Source organism: Galleria mellonella, unplaced genomic scaffold (genome assembly GCF_026898425.1).
Source record: "Galleria mellonella isolate WM207_F2 unplaced genomic scaffold, CSIRO_AGI_GalMel_v1 utg64, whole genome shotgun sequence".
Taxonomy (NCBI): domain Eukaryota; kingdom Metazoa; phylum Arthropoda; class Insecta; order Lepidoptera; family Pyralidae; genus Galleria; species Galleria mellonella.
This window is the reverse complement of record NW_026442133.1, coordinates 379,076-397,549: the sequence shown is the minus strand read 5'-3', so window position 1 is coordinate 397,549 and position 18,474 is coordinate 379,076. Positions and strand designations below refer to the sequence as shown.

Here is an 18,474-nt window from a genome sequence, read left to right as displayed (position 1 = left end):
TGACTCATATTTTTAAGCAACTTCGTTAAAATGTAATTAGATAAAAAACCTTATATATATATTCAAATGTTACATTCGAGAAACGCACATTTATAGAGGTTAAGAGAGACTATATATTTATATACTTTTTTCATTATATAGAGGTTAAAACTGTATATATTCAATATTTATGCAGCGCCATCTCTTGTGGTAACGGTAAACAAATATTGAACGTTGAAAATTCGAATACAAGATACAAAATTTGACGACAGATAGCATGAATTCTATCCAGTAGTCAAATAATGTTTATAGTTTATATGCGTATGTTACGCGATTTTTGCTAATTCTAAATCTTTCTTTTCTAATGTAAACATTTACTCCCGTATTGGTACTTAGGAATATTGATACAACTAAAATTACTTTTTTAGTGAAAAAAGATATACATGTATATTGCCTATTCCAATTTTAATATTGACTTTTTTTTTTATCAATTAACGAATTTTTCACTTCTCTGCGTCTGTTTATCAACTTCCGTATTTACGTAACTAACCGCACAGCCCTAGGCCAGGTGCGGCGCGAGGGACACGGATAGCCGGTTGAATTATATCGTTATTTCACTCCGATCGAGAATCGATCGTATATCCCGAGTACAGACGATCGGTCGCGCTAATATTAGCGTACCCAACGATATCGATTCGATTGTTTTATGCGTATTACTTGTTAGTATTGTGTTACTTATGTATATACGTATATGTAATTCTAATTAACTGTGGTATAAGATGTTAATTATGTTGTACATTCTCGGATAGCTGACAAATAGCATTGATACGAGTATATTGGGGTTGCTTGTGTAATATTCAATCCCAATTTACTATATTTATAAATAGTGCAATTAAGTGTAAAATAAATAAATAATAATTAAATAGGCCTATTATTAAAATTGTATAAAGATCTACAATTTTGTAATGACCTTTTAGCGAAAGTATTACGTTACAAAATATCAAGAAATAAATTTAATGTCTATAGAAGAAAAAGTCCGTCCCCGTGCGGCATAGAGTTAGCTGCGAGTGGTGGATGGCCAGCAGTGTCCCTCTTAAAACATCTCCAAAGCCTAACTACGGTTGCCAATTCGCCTGCCAAGCGTGGCAACTACTGGCAAAACCCCCCAAGGGAGAGGCTTATGTCCATCAAGTGGACAGTTAAAGGTTAATATGATAATAAGTTCTGACTTAAACATATATTTATAATATCAATTTACTTCCTTTCAATTTATTTATTAATTAAAAATAATTACAATATTTAAACAGCAGAAGCCAAATCAATGTTATAAATCTAATGTGTGTAACATACAAAATTATAATAAATGTATTTAATTTATTTACATCAATGTATGTATTAGTCCTTAGAATAACGATTTGACTATAATATGTTACGAGTAATAAGATATTTGTATATTTTCATTATCATATCAGCTATTATATGTCCACTGCTGAATATAGACCTCCCCATTGATTGCCATAATATTTTCATCATCATCATCATCATCATCATCATATCTGTCCACTGCTGAACCTCCCCATAGACTGCAATAAAGAATGGTTCTGAGCCACCTGCATTCATTGGCTCCCTGCAATGCAAATTGTATATTTTATTAACCCTTTATTAAAATGTTGTGCCAGTATAGATATTAATGAAATTTAAACGTAGATTAGTATTGAAATAAGCTATTTAATTTTATATTTTAATTTTTCTTAATGGCAATTCTTCGTGACTAATGCATTTTTCCTTTGTTTCAGGTGGATTTCACATACAGTACTGACTGAAGACAATCAGTCATGCGATAAGTACGATATTTTATCACGTTATTTAATTAGTTAATGATTTTAATTATTTTTCAATATTATTATTATATTTATTTTATAATAGGGCTTTTATAAATTTCGAAATCGAATCAGAAACAATGAAAATTTTTCGTTTTAATGGATTTTGTTTTGTATAGAACTAAAATCAATAACCTTTCTCTATCAAATTTTACCTATTATTCGGCAACAACCTACAACCATCTAGCGCCATCTAGCGGACATATGAACAACTAAAAATTAAGCCGACGATTAAACCGACTTAGAGATTTTCACTTGTTTGTTCAAGATGATGTATCTTTACTAGTATAGTATAGTATATAGTATAGTATCTGTACTATAACCAATTTCGAAACGAATTCTGAAGTGTACGTATTTCAATGAGTTAATAATTACATCAGATATTAGACAGAGTGATTCTTAACAAGTCATAAAACAACCGCCAGCATATTGCCTGAATAATAAAAAGCACTTACGATTTAATAGCTAATTAATTTTATAGCCGATGTAAACATAATCAAGATTGGACGATGACATAGCCGACAACGGCCATTAAATTATGGCGCTATAACTTTATGTTCCGGCTTTACAATGCAGTTAATTTTTCTTTTACTACCTTTTTGAACGTAAGCGAATCAATTGTACTTTTATAGAGTACTTGCAAACGGTACGTTTTAAAATAGCCTGACAATTGATAAGTGTATCCGTAAAGTTTGTATTTTTCTTTTTTTTTAATTAAAATTGGAACGTTTAATTTGAAAACTATTTTTTAATTTTTTACCTATTTTAATTTAATTATAACTTATATAAAATAATTGCTAATTAATTATGAAAGTTATATTTATAGAAATAAACTGATTTTTTGAATCAACTATAAATCATTGTTATATTTATATCTTCTATATATAATAGGCATCCCATTAAAGTTTGTCACAATATAGGTCTGATGTTGCGGTTTTGAATGGCAACGACCCCTATAGTATTAAGTTTCATATGAGAACTCAACTTACAAATTACTCTCCGCGGACCTGTCGACGACGGAGTAACAAATTCTAAGTTCATAACAGAGTCTCGTTTATCAAAACTTCAATATTATGTCCATTATAAATTTACCAATATGCACATTGATTTTACTTTATGTCAAAAAAGTAGAAATCATTTAAATAAATATAATAAAAAATATGTTACTAAATGAGAAGTTGCTAATCTCAAAACTCGAGAACCACTAGACCGATTTGGTTATTTTTTTTCAAATGTTCCTTGAAAATTCTTTAAAAGAGGATAATTGGAAAAATTTACTGGATGAAGGTAAAAACTCTATTTCTTCCTATGCAAATAGGCGTGGACGGACTACCACAATCCAATAATTTTTGTGAGAATGACTTCAGATCGCAATTTTATAATAATAATAATTCATCTTATAATTAATAACGATTATTAGTAATAATTATATATATTCTATATTCTATAATAATAATATAACCACCCAACCACTTGCATCACAATCTTCAATAAATAGGTCTACGGAAAATCTTTGCATCTCCCTACGAAAGACTGCCATATTAAACTTTTGCATAATTGTCAGACAATTCTTAGATATAGATAAAGATGAAATAGCCGCTCGCCATACACGCATATAACCTTTCTTATATAACATACACACTACATTTACTTTGTTTCATGACCAAGTAAGTATAATATACAACACAGTTCTAAAAACGAAGAAGTTTATAAATAAATAATAATAATAAGTAATTACAGTAAGTGGCATACAGTAAGATTACTCGCCTAGTTCTCAAACTAGGAGAAATCTTTATGTTATGAGAAATCAAGCGGCGAACATCTGTGGCCATAACCCAGAGCACTCAAACCGGAGCAAATTCAGAAACGCTCGTTTCTCAAATTGTCCCGGCCGGGAATCGAATCCGGGACCTCATTTACATAAAGCAACTTCCCCCTTTTCAGTACAGATCTCTTCCCATAAGGAGAGGATATTTGCTTCCTAATACTGCATTAGTAAGACTGTTTTGTACATAGTTATGTTTAAAGTTATCCATTTTTTGTGTTGTTTTATCATATTGTTTTTTTAGTCGCCCCCTTACGACATCTTGAGGATTTTTATGGTACCTAGAATGACAAACAAGTTTCCGACTCACCTCATGTAAAGAGATAACCATCGTGTATACATATGAACAGCACCGTGGACATAATGAAATCACTGTGATGTGGTATTGATAATACCCATGGCTAATCTCAAATATTCCATGATGATTTATAGAGTATTAAAAGTGACAATTTACACATACAGGTACAGATATATTTATACACAATTTACAAAATTATCAGTCCAATTTCATTTTATTATATCATTCACATTAAAAATTTGAAAAAATAGCAAGTATTCTATATTATAATAAATAACAATATTTAAAAGTAATATTCATTTATAGCAATAATAATTACATCACTTCAAGTTGTAATGTAGATAGAGTACGTAACGCACGTATCAGATTAGATAAATCAATTACGTAATCCTAACTTATATATATATATATATCTATATATATGGTATATTCTTTAGCAATATAAAGGTTGTAAGCCTCTTGGTAATATATACAAATAAAGCACAAGTTCTCACAGTTCATTTAATTTAGATATCATACTATTAAATCATATATTTACTTATTTACTTTGTATATGGGATATAACAAATAATATAACATAAATACCCAACTTCTGTTAATCCATTGACACTTATTTAACTATAGCTTCTTTAGGACTTCCATCAACAACAACTGATATATTTTATATAATGACCACGTGGTTCACTATACTTGTTCACTCTTGATACGTAAGGGAGCTCCGCTCTGTTCAACGATTGAATAAGAAGTGTCTCCCCACCCAAATGATAATCTTTTGTATCCACACGGCCGAATTCGAGTGAACAAGTCAGTGAAAGCACGTGTTCTTACAATTTCATTACTTTTTATTTAAGTATCATGATAATAAATAATCATAAAATCAATTAAAATATAAATTAGTGTTCTATGTACATTACAAGAATAATTTATTACCAAATTCGGTATAATAACAATTTTAATACTTTATTATATTTAAAGTAGTTACTTTGATTTTTATTAATAAATGTAGGTACACATTTTGACACAAGATGTTTAAGAAAATTAATATAATTTAAAATAAATATCTAACACGCGCGTGACATTCCTGGTGTTACAGACGTCTATAGACTACGGTAACTCTGTTTACCATCACACGGGTCATATGCTTGTTTGCCACCATATTAGTATAAAAAAAATAAGAATAATCAATTACGAAGCTATTTATTTTTAACCCTGACTCTAAATTTTTGTTATATTTTTAAGAGGGTAAAAACAATAAATCGACCCTAATTAATTTTCAAATAAGACGTAAATACATCATAAAAGAATAATAATTAATTAGGTTCCCATTTATCTTTTGTATCTCAAATTTGTTTGAGGAAAAATTAAATAATATTCCACCTGTATTTGTTTGTCGGTGGCAAAGGAAACCATAAAAAGGTTTAATTTCCAGAAACTTTAAATTAATAAAGAAGGTCCTTTATATATATATCATATATTAGGATTTTGGTATACCATGATACCAAAATCGGTGAAAATGTAGACAAATGCCGTTCATATGAATTTGGCAAACTCATATTTTGATCATTAATTATGAATAGATAGGAGCATAGATAGATTATAAAGAGCATATTCCTTTTTAAAAGGCCGGCAACACACCTGCAATGCCGTTGGTGTTGTTGGTGATCATGGGCGGCGGTAGTCACTTACCATCAATTGAGCCGCATGCTCGTTTGCCTCCTGTATTGTAAAAAAATATACAATTTATTTGCACTTTTCATGCTCAAAACTTTTAATCCCTTTTTTAACAAAATTTGTTAAAAATGAAACGACGGATTTTTAAAAATCCGTTTTATTTTCTTGTTTCATGTAAACCTATAAAGAATCTATTTTGTTAATTTGGCATTTATAATTTCATTTTATTATTATTTTAAATAATAATTATCATTTAAGTTTAAAAATATATAGCAAATCTTTAGAATAACCTAAATTAAATTAATTTACGTTCATTAGGTATGCTTTCTATTATGTATTGTATTACCTATTGACATACAAACTAAGACAAAGCTCACAAACATCGCCTATGTTTAGACGTGAAACACATCATCTTTATCACAGAATATTCTATTACTGATACCATTCATGTGGCAACACTCAGTCTAACTAAGATATTATGTATCCACTATCAGAGATTGCACTGCCTTTAAGATTTCACATTGATTGATACTTCGCTGTATTCTATGTAAGTCATTTGTACCAACCGTAAGGAATTACATAACTAACTGTCAACATTAATTCCATTCTAAATTCAAATATAATTAAGTAGTACACACAGTTTTTTTACATGGTTTATACACTACTGCACACTACACTATCCGCCCCGGTTTCGCACGAGAAAATAGATATGTAGACAGATAAATTAGTATTTTATATTACGAATAGGTTTAATAGGAAAACTTTTGATACCTTAAGCCACATTATAACAATTTTCGTAGGAAACTGTATTTTCTTTTAAATATATAGCCTATGTTAATTTAATTTTCTATATGTCAAAAAATTTTTGGAATCGGTTAAGAAGTTTTTGAGTTCATCCATTACAAATGAACATACGAAATATCAAGTCATTCCTCTTTGTAATATTACTATACTAGTTTTTACCCGCGACTTCATCCGCGTGGCTACAATATGTTTACTGACCGGGATAAAAAGTAGCCTATATCCTTCTCCGTCTTATGAAATACACCAAATTTTAGTTAAGCTAATGTAACAAACAAACAAACGTACTTTCAAATTTATAATATTAGTAAGGATGTAGATATAGATAGAGAACAGAGAGTATAATAATACAGCGTAACAAGCAACAGCATCACGATAGTGACCGCAAACGTCGTGATTATACCCGAGCCGGTCCCCAAACGGCCGCGGCGCTACATTTCGCGGGGGACCGAAACCAACAAATTATTCCCTTAGGACGAACCGACATAATTACTGTAATTCGCTCGCGCACTTCACTGTGTACCCGCTGGCTGGATTAGGGGAGGGGCCCACGATTTATTATTTAATAGCCGCATGATTAAAAAAGTTGCCCGTATTCTCTCTCTCTGGTTGCGAAATATTCGCACGCTTTTATCGGTATGAAAATTTCATCTGCGCACATGTGGAATGAAACTCGTATTATTTTTTCCATTCGCAAGAGCCAGCGCAAAAAATATTGGGTATTGTTGAAACGTTGTCCCCGATTATGTCGATGTTTCTGGAAATATATCCTAATCGCAGGTAATACTGTTAAGTTTAACATTAATATTACAATAAAGATATGAATAAATGGAATAATAAATATTTATAAACATTACAATAGCTGTCGTTTATTGTCCACTAGTGAACATAGGCTTTTTCCATAGAAGGGTGTTTCGCCAGTAGTTGCCAAGCTTAACAGGCGGGTTGGCAACCGCAGTAAGGCTTATGGTTATGTTTTAAGAGGGACGCTGCTGTCTATCCCCTTAGTCCCTTCTTACGACACCCACGAGCAAGAAAGGGATGATCCATTCTATGCCGGGACCACACAGTAGTAAATATTTATCAATTTACAATAATTAGGCTGGTCTATTCCATTGGTATAAATACTACCAAAGTGAGAATTATTTTTGATTAAATTCTTTTTTTAATTTACAATACTCATTAATCATCATTGTCATATCAGCCGTTATCTGTCCACTGCTGAACATAGGACTTCCCCATAGACTGCCATAAAGAACGGTCTGGAGCCATCTGTAATGACATGACCATTGACTCCCTGCAATACATTTGAGGTTGTTGCTCTATTTAGTATGAGGTTGTCTTATACTGCGTTTGCGATGGGTCGCTTCTTCGAAATATGTAACCAGCCCGTTGCCACTACAGCTTGCTTATCGGGCTATGTCAGTCACTTTCTATCTTCTACGATTATTACCATTTCGGATTTTATCACGCAAATTAACTCCGAACCTAGCCCTCTCCATATCTGATTAAATATATTCATAAGAAATGAGATGTATTACTAAAATTTGTACAACAATATATTATCTAAATACTCAAATAGAATTTGAACATTTGTGGAATTCTAAAGTGAAAATTACAAATGATGTGACACTGTCGAAAGAAAACTTTTTAAATCACGATTTGACAAAAAAGTATTTAAATCAATATAACGATTTGGCCAAATTATGAATATAGTTATCTGTATACAGATATTTCTAAAATAAAGTAAGTATTAAATTGTATTAAATTATATTAAATAAAGAGCTTTGTAATTCTGTAGAGAAATCCTGTTGCATTTATTTTCCTTTCCTTGTATTAATTTTATAGAGGTATAATTTAATTAGATATCTTCTTCTTCTAAATTTGATTGTAATTACAAAATTGGTTTAATCAATCTCGACATCAATTTAATAAATTAATTTTGGGGTTAAATTTCTAACAAAGAATTGTTATTTAAATTTCTTAAATATTTTGAATCGCTTAATCCTACTATCAAAGATTTTAATTAATTTCATCACAATTATTGGAAAATGTTGTCTCAGTTTTTACATTAATTAATAAATTAGGGGTTAAACTGCAAATTGGTGATAAATTTTATTTAATATAATAAATATAATTAATTCTTCAATCATAGTTGACGTATACGTTTAATTTTATGGTAGCTAATTTAGTTTCCGCCCGTGACTTTGTGTGTGTAATATTAATACATCGAGTAGTCGACATTTATTTAATTTTTTATCATATATTTGAGAAATAATTGACTCCCAATACAAGATTTCATCTCCTATTTCACTATTATACTATTCTAGTTCTATTTTATGACATAGGGTAACTTTCTTCAAGGTCCAATATATCTCTAAACCAAAATTCATCAAAATTAATTCAGAGGTTCAGGTTCAGGTAATAGACAGACTGCGTTACTTTTGCATTTATAATATTAATATGAAAAAGAAAATTTAAACGTATAAATATTCTTTCGGCCAAACTTATTACATTTAAAATAAAATCTTTTATTAAAATTAAATTAAAATATAAGATTTACAGCAAAAGCGAAGCCAGTCGAATGCAATTTTTCATCGTGACAGGTTGTCATTATTTCTCCCAAATTCGAATGAAAGAAAATCGAATTTATTTATTTGGTTAAGTTTCACAATAGATCCATATATACATTTATATACATACACACCCACACATATACACAAACACCCACCCACACACACACACACACACACACACACACACACACACACACACACACACACACACATATATATATATATGTGTGTGTGTGTGTGTGTGTGTGTGTGTGTGTGTGTGTGTGTGTGTGTGTGTGTGTGTGTGTATGTATGTATATGTATATATATATTAATATCTATATATACAAACTTTCGCATTTATATGAGAATTAATAGAATTATTTGGATAAACTACCATTATTATTATTTCAGCTGTTGTTTGACCACTAAAGATAGATATAACCTATATACTGCCGTAAGGAGCAATCTTGGGTCACCAGCATTCATTAATTTCCTGCTAAGCAACAGAGTTCGTCTCTCCATCGTAAATGGTCGTACTGCACTGCGTTTGCCTTTACGGATTCGTCACTCGTGAAGCTTTTTCCTCTTTTCTCGTTGTTTTTTCATGTTATATGTACTGCCTATTGCGTCTTTACATTGCTTATCCTTTCTAACTGTATTTTGTTGAGTTCAACTTACCTTTGTCGAAGAAAGGGGACTGTTAATAATGGGGACTAGGAGCCCCATTGCTAATATTATACCTTAACAAGACCATCTCCACGCTGCTCCCTGTATACCTTCGTGATTAATGCCCGATAAAAACGTCGTTGTAGGCCAGCTGTCCTAACTTCATCCTCACCTACGAACTACTAAACACCAGCGTAAACCAATTGCACAGGGGGGAAAGGGATTGTTAGTAATGGGAACTAAGGGCCCCGTTATTAGCAATATACCCAACCAGGTCGACTTCCACGTGTGTCCCTCCTGGTAACCATCGTGCTGAATTCCAGGTCTATTCATCATAATGGGCTAACTGACCTGCTTTCATACTAACCTATTATCCTTTACTAGTGTCCCGTCGACGTATACCATTAGCACGGGCGGGGTGACTATTCCTTTATCATTTTATCCATTCAAAAACCCATAATTATCCTAAAATTTCAAGTAAAAATCACGTAACATTATAAACATTGAGAATTGTAGCTATCGCGTTTCTTAAAGGTATTGAAGGAAATTATTTTTAAATTTGTTATACTGAAAGTATGTTGCTCGAAGGCATCTAATGAAGACAGCCACACAGCGGCCGGGTAACTGTAGAAGCATTTATAGTAAGCTCTCTCATATTCCTTTACTGATAAATCGATATACACTAGACTAGAGGAGCTAGCGTCGACTGGCATAAAGGCAAAATTAATCTTGAACCTGTATTATAAGTAAACTAGCTTTTACCTGCGATTTCGTTCGCGTGATCGGGATATGTTCACGGACCAGGATAACCAGGATAAAAAATAGCTCATATATTGTCTAAATATTGTGTAGAATACCGGATTATATATATACATATATATGTATAGTTACATATGTTAAAAAAATTAAAAATATAATATCTCCATATTTACAGCACTTCCATACATTAGTTAGTTATTTATTAGCGCCTTTATTATAATTAAATTTGGTATACAGGTAGTATATGGGACGGAGTCTAATGTGGGCTACATTTTATACAGGTCAGTAAATATATCATGGTTAGGTAGCCGAAACAGTGGGTCAAAGCTAGTATCATAACAAAACACGAATCAAGGATTAAGTTCTAAGGTGAGAATTTGCCTTCCTTTGTGTATTTTACCACTTGAATAACAGGATTGCAGTTCATCACACCACACGATGACTATTTATTGGACGAGATACGACAATGTTTGGAGTGAGTAACACAGTTTGTTGCTTTTTATAAAACAATACAAATAATACGACACACAATAGTTATTGTGGCCCGCCTGATTTTTATTTATTTAACTCCATATTATACCAAAACCATAAAAATAAACAATGGCATATAAACAATTCAACTTAAATACAGTAGCACGAAGTACAGATCAAAATATACATATAAAGGTACAAAAGGCGATCTTATCGCTAGGGCAATCTCTTACAGACAACCTTTGGTTAAAGGAGAACATATAGAAGTACCTTATGGTAATATTATAACGGATTGTGTTGTGAGGAATTGTTTGAAATGATACCAACAACCGTCTTTTATTATCGCACTGCTCACCATCGACAGGGAGTTCATCCTCACATGCTTGAACCTAAATGGTCACGTACAACAGTGCGGTTCCAGAGAAATTTTCTCCCACGAACTCTCAGGCTGTGAAAAGAACTCCCTGCCGAGGTTTTCCCTAGTGACTACAGTATGGGGTTCATCAAAAAAGATCTATTAACGTTTCTTCAAGGTCAGCAATGTGCACTTGACACCCCTAGTATTGCAGGCGTCCATAGGCTATAGTGATCGTTTACCATCAAACGGGCTGTATACCTACTTATTTGCCACCTTTATGGTATAAAAAAAGTCGCAATACAAAAATTATTTAATTATAAAAATCTAAAGATTAAAACTTAACTACATTCTACTCGAAGCCTCTATCTGAACTATCCAGACAGGCTTTTATTTTCGCCTAAATAGAAAATAGTTTTAATCCTTAATAATTTATTGGCAAACTATTCGACAGCGTTCCAGCATTGAACCAGATTTATTGCCCCAGACACTACTCTTGAAATATTTAGTATGTTTATTTATTTATATATTATACTATATCCATACTTTACTAGTACGCATAGACTATCATAAGAGAATGGGCCATTTCCTATGGTAGTTTATCACTGAAGGGATTTAGCTAGTAGTTGTCACGCTTGGTAAGCGAAATGGCGACCACAGTTAGGCTTTTGGTGATGTTTTAAGAGGGACGCTGCTGCTCATCCTTTGACCATTTTAAGTTCCCTTGGTCATCTCTTACGACACCCACGCGAAAGAAAGGGTGGTCCATTCTATGCCGGGACCACACGGCTAGTATTACGTACATAACACAACATGTTAGATATAAGAACCTACGGAGAGGGGCAGCCATTATATCAATTTATCCTTTAAACACTGTATACAAGGAGGTATTAGAGCAAACACGAAGAAATAATATGTGTATAATTTTGTTTCACAAAGCAATAATTGTAGTAAGAAAAATGTATGGACCAATACATGAGTAAATTTTCTTTATAAAAAGAACTATAAACATTAATTTAAGACCGGTGAAAGTATCATGAAATACACCAAAAAAATTAACAAAAAGAAACGAAGTTAATCATAATGGAAACCTTCTAAGTTCGAACTCAATTAAAAAACTCAACATAATCGTTCATTATTGTTTCTAAGTTAGTTTGCTGAGGTTTTCCCTAGAAACTACAGTATGGGATTCTTCAAAAAGGGTGTAATAAGGTTTCTTCAAAGTCTGCAATGCGCACGTGACACCCGTAGTGTTGTAGACGTCTATAGGCTACAGTAACTGTTTACCATCAGACAGGCCGTATGCTTATTTACCATCTTCGTGATATACAAAAAAGTTGTATACTTAAAGTACATAAAAAAGTTACGCATATTAATATAAAGCCTAATATTACTTATTTTTACTAAATTTTTAAACGTCTACCTTCATATAATATTACTCTTATCAGCGACGACGTAATAAATAGATATTATAATATTATGAACACTTCAGTAAAAGCTTATAGCATTTTCACAATTTATATAAGAAATAAATTGACGCAAAATTATATTGCAAACGCTTTTGATGTAAATATAAAACTTTAATGAGTAAATATGAAATAAAAATATACGACATAATTTAGGGCGAAAATATTTTATAAATTATTCACATGTAGCGAATAACAAATTAACATATATATATATATATATATAGATATATACATATATATATATATATATATATATATATATATATATATATATATATATATATATATATATAACGTAAAGTATATTATTATGTAGTCTATTATAAAGCCTTTTTATATTTTTCTAAATATACAAAACCCGTGAACAATTATTAATTTAAATTGTACGCACACTGCCCGCTAGTAATTAATGCTCCTTTCCGCTCAAGGTTTGCTGGAAGAGAACTCTTACAGAGTTAAGCTCGTCTGTTGTACATCTTCCTTTAATATAAATAATAACAATGTAATTTTTGTCTAAAATAAAGTATAAATAAAAAACGACCTATATGTGTGACCGTCTGATGGTAAACAATCAAACTAATATAAAATAAAATATAAACATAAAGTAATTAAAGTAAAATTAAAAGCGGAATAAGTAATATTTTCACAAGTATTTATTTATAATAATAATAGGGTACTAAAGGGTACTAAAGGAAACCAGGCAACGATCATATGAGGGGCCCACTTTGGAACACTCAGACCCGAGCCAATCTAAAAAAGTTAGGTTCCTAAATTGGCCCGACTAGGAATCGAACTCAGGACCACATTTACGCAAAACAAAGTGCTTATTACTGTGACACGAGGATCGTCAAAAATTAACATTTCAAAGCTGTTAGTTGTCAGACAATACAAGTAGGAAATTTGTCTGTCATTGACCGATAGCTGTAATCAATGTTCCCAGGACCCCACATTCACAACATAAAAGGGAATTTAAATCGCTCTCTTTCCTCCTTAACTCAATACCTGTGCTATCCGCGCAGCAGTAAATGTCTATCGGAGTCTCACATGTGTCCCGAAACAATATTTCTAAATAAAATACTTCCATGAGGGACTTTGTTATACGGTACAAATTGTTAGCGAATTATACTTTAAAAAAAAAACTATTTTTTCTGAGCAATAAAATAATTACTTAATAAGAAAATTAATTATGATTTTGCATTGAAAAATAAGTCGCACAACATATATATGAAAAACAGGCAAGTTGAAAACATCGATCCTTTTTAAAGTTGGTTGAGCATAATTATATAGTTTATCATATCAGCTGTTAATTGCCCACAGCTGGACATAGGCCTCCCTCTTTTTGGGGGGTTTTTCCTGTAGTTGCCATACTTGGCAGGCGGATTGGTAATCACAGTTAGAGAAAAGAAGGAATAACATATTCTATGCCGGGATCACATGGCAACGTTATGCTGTTTATAAAAGTATTTTTCACATATATTTTTAAGAAAATAATATCAAAATATAATAAAAATAATTAATTACCATACAAAATTTAAAAGTCGTTAGTCGATGCCGAAAAATTAAATCCTACAGACGACATAGATACTGATATTAAAATATATATTGGATGTTACGTCAATATTTGTATGGTTTCTACAGAACTTCAGCGACGGCAGCTGCAAATTATCTTTGATCTGTCAACCTTTTAATAATTTCAAAACTTGAGCAAACTTTGTAGGGTTTACAAGAGCGAGTACAAATATTCTCGATATTAAGATTGAGTTGGGAATTTATATATGTACATCGTTTTTGTAAGATATTTTCATTGAAGTGTCAGCGACAGCCCTATATATACATTAGCAATCTTCATCCGTGACATTGTTAGCGTGACTGGGATATATTTATTGATCACGATAAAAAGTTACTTATGTCCTTAACTATCTCATATAATACACGTATACCAATTGTTTTTCGAATTTCGAGAAACAATATACTCGAATTTTTCGAAAATTCGAGACTATTGTTTGTATTAAAAGGCCAAACAAAGAAACTCACTTTCAAATTATTATTAAGACTAAATAGATTTTTGTTATAATGTTTTAATTTTGAAATTCAGACTAGTATAAGTTGCACAAAGCCATATAAAATAAATATGGCGGAACTAAACTATTCAAAAACTCGTTTTATAGTCTGGTTTTCTATTAGTAAGATCCTATGCTAAATTTGTCGTGTCTCTTATAAAGCAATTAGTAATATATTTTATTTTCAAGCGACTTAAAAATAAAACAAAAATCTTAATATTCCTGTATATAATAGATTATAATTATTACTTTACTAATTATCTTGTCCAAAAATGTGTCTTATGTATATAAATAGAGATATCCATAAAACTTTATGATTTATTAAAATTAAAATAAATTTTTAGTGAATAGTTTTCAAAGTCGTGATAAAAATATATTATTGCAATTACAACTAGTGCTTTACAAATCGCCACCTCTTGTGTCTAAAACCGCTGGCGAAAAGAATAAAAACACCCTATCGCTCGCGCGGTATCGCCCGCATTATATTTAAGTGGGTAGTTTGCGAGAAAAACAGCGTATTGTTGTCGGAATTGAAAATAAACTTGTGCCCCCATTCGCGATATATGGCGCATGCCGTATGACATTAGAAGCGATTGCGTTTTATCTAGCGATCTCGCGAATGGTATATCTATATCAATTATGTCTGTAATGTCTATATACATATGTACCGGGAAATTATTGGACTCACTGCATTTTTCTCATTACCGACAATTGTTTCAATTTCAATCGAAAGTCTTCTTCAGAGGCCATTTTGTGCTTTGCGTCACAGCGTCTCGTCTCACACTGCGGACCGCAGCTCGAGTGAGTTCATTATTTTCCCGTTACACGTGTAACATATAAACATATAGATATATATATATATATATATATATATATATATATATATATATATATATATATATATATATATATATTATATTATATATATATATATATATATTATATTTTTCATCAAAATATGAGCGTTTTTTTTTTTTTTTTTTTTTCATTTCAGAATGGATAATTCCAATAAGGAGAACTTTAATAATAATAATAACTTTATTGCATAACCATGATTGTAACAAACTCAGCATTGGAAATTACAGTAAAAGTAGATACAAATTCATTTGTACATTTGAATCAGTTTAAACATCTGTGTCTGAACTATGGTATAAAACTTGTAACTCAGACAACAGCGCTCAACCCTCATTACATAGTATAATACTAGTTAAGCTACATTTTTAGTACTACATATAGAATGTTGATTTTATATAAAGTTAAATTATCTAATTATAATTATTGGTAATAATGAAAATTTAATATCCTTAATGATCCCAATTCTCCTTCCTACCTTCGTTTCCGGTTCCAATTATTACCTCCTCCTTCCAGACCTAGACGTCTTTGTCTGAACCAGTCCAGGGTACTGAAGCTTCCCAGCTGTAAAACCCATTTTATGGGTAACTCATTTGCATATCGTGCTGTACAGCTGTGGAATAAACTTCCCGTGAATATTCAGAATAGCCCGTCTAGCAGTTCCTTCAAAAAAAGATTAAAATCATTCTATCTTTCCAATTTAATTTAAATATAAAAATGATTAGAAGACTGTCATCATTGTGTTCTCTTGTATCTGATATTTATATGTTGTATTTAACGTGTGTATGTATGTGTATGTGTATATGTATATGTATGTGTATGTATGTATATATGTGAATGTATGTGTGTATATATATAATTATTTATAATTTATGTAAATATTTATTTAAATTTCTGTCTTGCACTACTACTGCCCACTCACTACTTCCTATGCCACTGCGTTAGGTTGACTGGAAGAAATCTCTTTTAGAGATAAGTTCGCCTTTGCTAACATTGTTATTAACTTATTGTTGTTACTGTATGTTTTTGTGCAATAAAGAATATATATAAAATTGTGAAGAAAATTGATAAAGTGAAAAGAACGTTCATCACTTCATTGTATTTTTTGTGTGTCGTGTTAATTTAACACAAATGTCTCCACCAACTTTGTTGTATTTTGCATTACATTGCATAGAATCTATCATTCACATAGTAATTGTTTACGATGGCGAAGGGCATGTCACTTTTTATCCCGGTCGATTAATATATCCCGGGGACGCGAACGAAGTCACAGTTAAAAAATTGTAGGTTGATAAATCTATCTTTAGAATCACCCATAGGAAACCATGAGTAGACATTAGTAAGTATATCTTAATATTATATATAAAAATCCCGTATTATATCCCATATTAGTTCACGTTATTCTCTTAAAGCGCTTAACCGATTTTAATGAAGTTTTACGAATATGTTTTGTTGTAAATAGCAGGATGCAGCAATAAAACATATATGTATTTGAGATATAAAATAATAAGTTTAGTGAAAAAAATACGAGACATGTCTTATAAAAATCTGACATAGAACAAACTTAAAAATAATACATTGTTCTAAAAAACCTTAGTGTCAACAGCCAGCATTAAATATCTTTATGTAGTAACAATATTTGTACTTATTCTAGTAATAAATGCACCGCCTACAAAATTTTCTGCTTGCCTCATGTCTAGTAGAGAACTTTGTTAGGTGTTAAATCCGTCACATACGTATTTACTTATATAATTTTACATTAAAGTTTTAATAAATAAATGTATTTTTGACTGATACTTGAGAAATCACTCAACCGATTTTGACGAAAGCATCTAAATGTGTATTATTTGATCCATATTGAAAGACTGTTTTTATTCTAATTAGAAAAATAGACTCAGCAGATGGCGGTACAGGTCTTCCAAAGGAGAAATCTAGACGTCGAAAAGCAAGTGGCACTATCGACACTATTCACGAGTCTATCAGTGATTTCACACTCATTACCTAACGATATTTGTAGATTCAACATAGTGCCGGAGCCGAGTCTCACTCAATCTGTCAATTAACCCACGTACGGCTGTGTTCGCAATGCTTTTACACTACTCTGTTCTTTGTTCCTCGATTCGAAATTGCCGTTTTATGTTACCGTTCATACGTAAATGAGAATTGACGGGATAGCTATCTAGGAGCATTTCGGAGTTAGTGCATTTGAGTTTTGAACACTAATTCTCTACTCAGTTACTGAAGAAAGGAGGGTTTTTTTTAAGATTTAACTTATATATGTATTTATAGATGTAAGTTTTAACTTATATATGTATTTAGACGTGTGGTCCTGTCATAGAATAGGCCACCTCTTCCTTTCCCATGGGTGTCGTAAGAGGCGACTAAGGAAGAGCAAGGGATAGGCAGCAGTGTCTCTCTTAAAACATCCCTAAGGCCTAACTGCAGTTGCCAATCTGCCTGCCAGGCATGGCAACTACTGGTAACACCCCCCAAGGAAGGCTTATGGAAGGCTTAAGGGAAGGGAAGGCTTATGTTCAGCAGTGGATAGTTTAAGGCTGATATAATATGATGAAGCTTTAATATTTGATTATACTAAATCATTAGGCTCGTTGTACATGGCGTAATTTATTGCAGTTGTTTTTTTTTGTTTTTTTTTATTTGATTTCTACGGAACCCTCGTTGCGCGAGTCCGATTCGCACTTGACTGGCTTTTTTATTTATTTATTAAACTTTAATACACGTAGAAAGTGCAAATAGCGAAGTTAACACCATATGGCTTTATCTACCAGTCGACCGTAGACAGGAATAACAGAAAATATAATAAACTTTT

The 18,474-nt window shown here is 31.5% G+C and overlaps 1 protein-coding gene across 6 annotated transcripts in view; it reads left to right on the top strand.

Annotated features, from left to right (window-relative positions):
- LOC113512633 (CUGBP Elav-like family member 2) overlaps positions 1-18,474 on the top strand; it is a 549,805-nt gene that overhangs the window by 281,553 nt on the left and 249,778 nt on the right. For 5 of the 6 annotated variants that reach the window (XM_052900074.1, XM_052900071.1, XM_052900073.1 and 2 more), the window contains one exon: positions 1,776-1,823. The exons of the other annotated variant lie outside the window; for it this stretch is intronic. In XM_052900074.1, coding sequence (XP_052756034.1) covers positions 1,776-1,823 — 48 coding nt within the window. The remainder of the gene's footprint in view (positions 1-1,775; positions 1,824-18,474) is intronic. 6 annotated transcript variants of the gene reach the window in all.